General features: G+C 41.5%; 1 protein-coding gene across 1 annotated transcript; it reads right to left on the reverse strand.

The window, feature by feature from the left end:
• Nucleotides 1-25: 25 nt before the first annotated feature.
• Nucleotides 26-620, reverse strand: SARC_17949 (hypothetical protein; the record flags this gene model as incomplete). Its single annotated transcript, XM_014287964.1, has 1 exon — nucleotides 26-620. Exon 1 carries the CDS (start codon nucleotides 509-511, stop codon nucleotides 26-28), a length of 486 nt encoding a protein of 161 aa, XP_014143439.1. The 5' UTR covers nucleotides 512-620.
• Nucleotides 621-694: the final 74 nt, after the last annotated feature.

Genomic DNA, 694 nt, shown 5'->3' on the forward strand with positions numbered 1-694 from the left:
TTGATGGTTTATCTATACGTACACTTCATAATGTATACATACAGAAGAACGCAGATTGGATAAGTACCTGCGTGTGCTGTGCGTCCGGCGACAAGTTCGGACTGCTAGTAACTGGCTCGAATGGCTGTCTTGTACCGGAGCTCGACGACGCCACACTCGTACTACTTATATTACTTGTCCGTCTAGACGCACTAGGAGAGGTGACCAAATCATTGGTGGATAGTGCCGAGTACCTTATCGCGTTCGCCCCAGGTGAGAGGTCTCGGTAGGTCAATGAAGACTGGGATGAGTTAGATGTGAGCGAGGAAGCCGACTTTTGCGAATCTATAGAGTCTCGATGTTGTCGTCGGCCTCTGGATGCACTTTCCTTGGATATGGTGTTGTGGTCCTTGTTATTGTTGCGGTTGTGCTCTGCTGTGGAGGAGGTAGACGCAGCCTCGCTATTGATTCTGATTAGGGGCGAGTTTTCATTAACTTCCTCTGCGTTAGAAACTCGCTTTACAGCCGACATTGTTCTTTGATTAGTAATAGACACTTACGTATATGCGTATATATATCTATATATATGTATATTTATATATATATATATATACATATACATATATACATATATACATATATATATATATATATATATATATATACTACTACTACTAACACTCTATATCGCTACCGCCCACTTACTATATACTAC

The sequence above is a fragment of the Sphaeroforma arctica genome (assembly GCF_001186125.1).
Source record: "Sphaeroforma arctica JP610 unplaced genomic scaffold supercont1.12932, whole genome shotgun sequence".
Lineage (NCBI taxonomy): Eukaryota > Ichthyosporea > Ichthyophonida > Sphaeroforma > Sphaeroforma arctica.